Source organism: Octopus bimaculoides, chromosome 29 (genome assembly GCF_001194135.2).
Source record: "Octopus bimaculoides isolate UCB-OBI-ISO-001 chromosome 29, ASM119413v2, whole genome shotgun sequence".
Lineage (NCBI taxonomy): Eukaryota > Metazoa > Mollusca > Cephalopoda > Octopoda > Octopodidae > Octopus > Octopus bimaculoides.
The window spans coordinates 11,389,772-11,395,377 of NC_069009.1; the positions used below are offsets into that span (position 1 = coordinate 11,389,772).

General features: G+C 36.1%; 1 protein-coding gene across 1 annotated transcript in view; it reads left to right on the plus strand.

Moving 5' to 3' along the window:
- Positions 1–5,606, plus strand: part of LOC106868084 (latent-transforming growth factor beta-binding protein 1) — a 42,084-nt gene that overhangs the window by 25,193 nt on the left and 11,285 nt on the right. Inside the window, exons 10-12 of the mRNA XM_052977857.1 lie at positions 237–356; positions 1,375–1,491; positions 2,996–3,115. Coding sequence (XP_052833817.1) covers positions 237–356; positions 1,375–1,491; positions 2,996–3,115 — 357 coding nt within the window. The remainder of the gene's footprint in view (positions 1–236; positions 357–1,374; positions 1,492–2,995; positions 3,116–5,606) is intronic.

Here is a 5,606-nt window from a genome sequence, read left to right on the forward strand (position 1 = left end):
CCCTAGGCATAACACAGACATGAACTTCTAACTTGTTGTCTCTTGAGGTTTCTGGGTGAGACTTGGATCCAACTTGTACAAATGCAAAGCAAAAGTCAAACATAAAATAATAATAATAATAATAATAATAATAATAATAATAATAATAATAATAATAATAATAATAATAATAATAATAATAATAATAATAATGTATCTGTTTTCTATACATGCCAAAACTTTGTTTTGCATTTCAGATATAGACAAATGTAGATGGATCGATCGATGTGGTAGACACGGTAGATGCTATAACACACTAGGATCTTACAGATGTTTATGTAATCGAGGATATCGTTGGGACGGGAAGACATGTGTTGGTAAGTAAAAATGAATAAACAACAATAAGAATCCATTCATAAGTACAATTAGCTTCTGGCTGTTATAATCCTTTCTAGAAAAGGCAGAATGTTTGAAATTGTGTGGGTGGGGGATGAGTCGAGTACATTGACACCAGCGTTACACTGGAACTTAATTTATCAACCCGAAAGGATGAAGTGCAAAGACGACCTCAGCGGAATTTGAGCTCAGAACATATAGACAGTTGAAATACCGTTAAGCATTTCGTCCGGTGTGCTAAACTATTCTGCCAGTTCATCGACTTAATATTGATGATAATGGTTTCAAAATTTGCTAAAAGGGCAGCAATTTGGTTGGGGGAGGGGATAGGTCGATTATATCGATCCCTGAGTTCAACTGGTACTTATTTAATCGACCCCCAAAAGAATGAAAGGTAAAGTCGACCTCGGTGGAATTTGAATTCAGAACGAAGCGAAGGGTTAAATGCCGTTAAGCATTTCGTCCAGCATGCTAACGATTATGCCAGCTCGCCACCCTAATAATAATAATAATAATAATAATAATAATAATAATAATAATAATAATAATAATAATAATAATAATAATAATAACAACAACAACAACAACATCATCGAAAAATACCTTAGAAATGAGAACCCAAGTTCGAAATTTCCCCAAGACACCTGAAGAATGTTATGTGGTAACAATAGACAAGATGAGGACAAAGATCCGTCGAATTTAAATAATGTAAATAATGGACATAATTCTTCGTATCTTAAATATAGAACTGTAAAAAAACTGTTACTTTAAAGGTCTGTGTCGTATTACATGAAGATATTTCGCTACTACATCTGCCGTTTCCTCTCCCAAAGGTTTTAGTCATTCTGTAAATTCTCTTTTCCTTCACTCGCCTTAGGACGCTGGGTGCGTCTCGGTGAGTGACCGTAACAAGCATGCAGATTAAATGTAAATAATAATAATAATGATGATAATAACATTTTCATATCATATTGCAATACATATATATTACTGTTTCAGACATCAATGAATGCGCAAGTATAGCTTTAAGGAAATATTACAAGTGTTATAACACACCAGGTTCTTTTTATATTGCTTGCATGGAAGGCTTTGAAGAGATCAAGAAGTCCTGTATTGGTAAGTACAAACAACAATAACAAGAACAATAACTACAACAACAGTATTAGAGGCATATATGTCTGAGTGTGTGCACGGGCACCAGTGTGTATGTACGGGTACGTTTGATATGCAGCCGATGAATAAAAATAATCAATTAACATCCATGTTCCATGCTGGCATGTGTTGGACGGTTGGGCACGATCCGAAGGTACTCAAGATTGCATCATTCCTCGATGTCTGCTTTGTTATTATTTTTGTGGATTGAGGCCGTTCCAAAACAGCCACCATTTCACAGCATATACTGAGTTTGAAGTTTCCGTGACTTGAACTGGGGCCAGAGTAGAAAAGAAAGAAGAAGGAGGTAAGAGATCAGGTGTTTAAGTATGTGAGAAGGGAGCAGAAGAGGTTCTGACCGTACAGAAACAACGCGGTTACTCACTTTGAGGTCGATCAAATAGGACTTAATAATAATAATAATGATAATAATAATAATAATAATAATAATAATAATAATAATAATAATAATAATAATAATAATAATAATAATAATAATAACAACAACAACAACGACAACAATAACAGCAACAACAACAACACCAACATCAACACCAACAATTATACACTCCTGACAACAAAAATGAACACACATTGCCGCAAACACCTCAACAACAGGGAGGTGTATCAGGCGATGCAGTAGAAATTTTCCTGAAAGCATGAAATGTTTAATGATAACAAGCAGTAGCTCCCATGGCTTCTGATTTTAATTGATTGGAAGTGTTATCATGTACTTTGCTTTGTCTTGGTATAAAAGATGGGTTACAGCAAATATTCTGCTCAATACCACAGATTTTCTTGCCCGGATGCAGTAGCAGACAGTGGCTCTCATGGCTTCTGATCTTAATTGATTGGAAGTGTTATCATGTACATTGTTTTTTCTTGGTATAAAAAATGGGCTACAGCAAATATTCTGCTCCATACCACACATTTGCTTTCGGTTGTTTGATCAGTAGTAGTGGGGCAGCATCATAGCCATGTGTTGAGAGGAATTCTTTGGGGTTTGAATAATTCACCTTTGGAAATATGGGTGTTTTACTCAAAATCCTTAAACAAACCTTATTCAGGGATCTTTTGAGCGGGATAGGCTACTCGATCTGAAGAAAATTCTAACTGGGCCGCACCTTCAAGGTCATGCGCTGTTTATCTTGATATGAGATCACCATGCCGCGCACATATGGTTGTGATGCATACACCTGGTGTACCCTTATCAGACGGGTAGTCATGATGGGTATAATGGGTTTCGTATATTTTACCCCAGTGTCAGTTTGATGGCATGCACTGCTCTCTCCCTTAATAATAATAATAATAATAATAATAATAATAATAATAATAATAATAATAATAATAATAATAATAATCTATTCCACTATGAGCATAAAACCTGATATTTGGGAGAGGGGTATAGTCGATGACATCGACCCCAGTGTTTCACTATACATGCTAAAAATTTCTCTTTGTTTTTCAGACATAAACGAATGCTTACAGAGTAACCCATGTGGTACAAACGGTAGATGCTATAACGCACTAGGATCATACAGCTGTTTCTGTTATCGAGGATATCGTTGGGACAAGAAAACATGTGTCGGTAAGTAAAGATGAATAAACAACAACAACACTATCAACAACAACAATTAGCTTCTGGCTGTTATAATCCTTTCTATTAAAGGCAGAATGCCTGAAAATTTGGGGTGTAGGAGATGAGTCGACTACATCAACATCAGCCGTGATACTGTACCTTAATTTATCAGCCCAAAAGGTTGAAAAGAAAAATCGACCTCGGCGGAATTTGAACTCAGAACATAAGGATAGGCGAAATACCTCTATGCATTTCGTCCGGTGTGCTAAACGATTCTGCGAGTTTATCGACTCAGTCTTGGTAATTATAGTTTCAAAATTTACCAAAAGGGCAGCAATTCTGGATTTGGTGATAAGTCAATTATATCAACCCAAGTTTGCAACTGGTACTTACTTTATCGACCCCGAAAGGATTAAACATAAAATCGATCTCGGCGAACTCAGCGATGGGCAAACTAGCACTAAGCATTTCGTCCAAAGTGCTAACAATTCTGCCTAATCGCCGCCTTAAATAATAATTATGATGATGATGATGATGATGATGAAGATGATGATGATGATGATAATAATGATGATTGTGATGATGATAGTGATGATGATGATGATGATGATGATGATGATGATGATGGACATAATAATAATAATAATAATAATAATAATAATAATAATAATAATAATAATAATAATAATAATAATTACAATGATAATAATAATGATCGGCTATAGCATTCATTCTTGCCGATAATTCTTTCCTTGTGTTGCATCATGATTTCATGAATTGTTCGTGGGTTTCCCACAAGAAATCTTATTGACATCCCATCTCTTTCTTCCTCTCTTTATTTCTATATACTCGTGCATATATCTGTACATAAACATGTATATGAGTAACGTGGTTACATTATATCGCCTCCATAACCTCACTGATTATCATTATCACCATCGTCCTACCTATACCATTAAAGATATATCAAAAATAAGATGGGTCCAGGTATATTGCAGCCGATATTCGTCGCTATTTATCAAATATTCACCTTTCGCTCCCTGTACATTGGTCTATACTAATCAGTCCTCTGCCACCATTCTATCTTTTCATATACGATCTGTTTACGTTTGCAGTTCGTGGAGGCGCAATGGCCCACTGGTTAGGACAGCGGACTCGCGGTCAGAGGATTTCGGTTTCGATTCCTAGACCGGGCGTTGTGAGTGTTTATTGAGCGCAAACACCTAAAGCTGCACGAGGCTCCGGCAGGAAATGCTGGCCAACCCTGCTGTACTCTTTCACCACAACTTTCTCTCACTCTTTCTTCCTGCTTCTGTTGTGCCTTATTTCAAAGGGCCAGCTTGTCGTACTGTGAATATCTCCGAGAACTACGTTATGGGTCCACGTGTCTGTGGAGTGCTCAGCCACTTGCACATTAATTTCACGAGCAGGCTGTTCCGTTGATCGGATCAACTGGAACCCTCGATGTTGCAAGCGACGGAGTGCCAACATGAAACCTTTGCAGTTAAAACTTAATACTATCGTTTGTGCTACCTGCATGAATGGTAATCCAGGGGTCATTCTCAACTAATTTTTACTTCAATTACTAGTCATTTCAAGTGCTCCCATAATCATTGATTTGTAACCGTCTTGAGAGTAGGTGGAAGAGAAGCAGCTTGGTGAATAGACCAAATTCTATAGGTCTGTAAATACATTCCACTGATTGTGAGGAGATCAGCTGTGGGTATTCTTGTGCGACAAGGAGACAAAAACGATACCAGTGGTGATCGGAGCGTTCGGCTCAATCCCATTGAAACTGCAATAGTGGGTCATTATTTATATTGGAAGATATGTAAACAATACAAAATCAACACTCCTGCTTAGGGGCATGAACATCATCCTGAGCCACTCGTTGAAAGTAAAGATGTCACTATACTCTAGCATTTTGCAGTCAACACTTACACAATTCCCCAGTCTAATCGACTGAACATAGTCATTGAAGACAGAAAAGAAAATGCTTGTACACTAATAGATGTAAGCGTTCCCACTGATAAAAATATATCAGTAACGGAATATGAGAAATTAAGTAAATATATCAACCTAAAAATTGAAATGCAAAAGATATGATATGTGAAAGCGAGAACTGTTCTTGTTATTATAGGTGCTCTAGGAATGATAAGAAAATTATGCTGAAAACATCTAGATAATATCCCAGGAGAACCATGTCTCAGTGACATTAGGGCTGCCAAAATTCTTAGTAAAAACATTATAAGTTTAAATGTCTGCGTTGTATTACATGAAGGTATTTCGCTACTACCCCTGCCACATCTCTTCCCCAAGCTTTCAGTCATACAGCATTATTTCTTATCTTTCACTCGCCCTGGGAGTATCTCGTCGATGAATGGTAACAAACATTCAAAAAGAATGTAAATAAAAATAATAATAATAATAATAATAATAATAATAATAATAATAATAATAATAATAATAATAATAATAATAATAATAATAATAATAATAA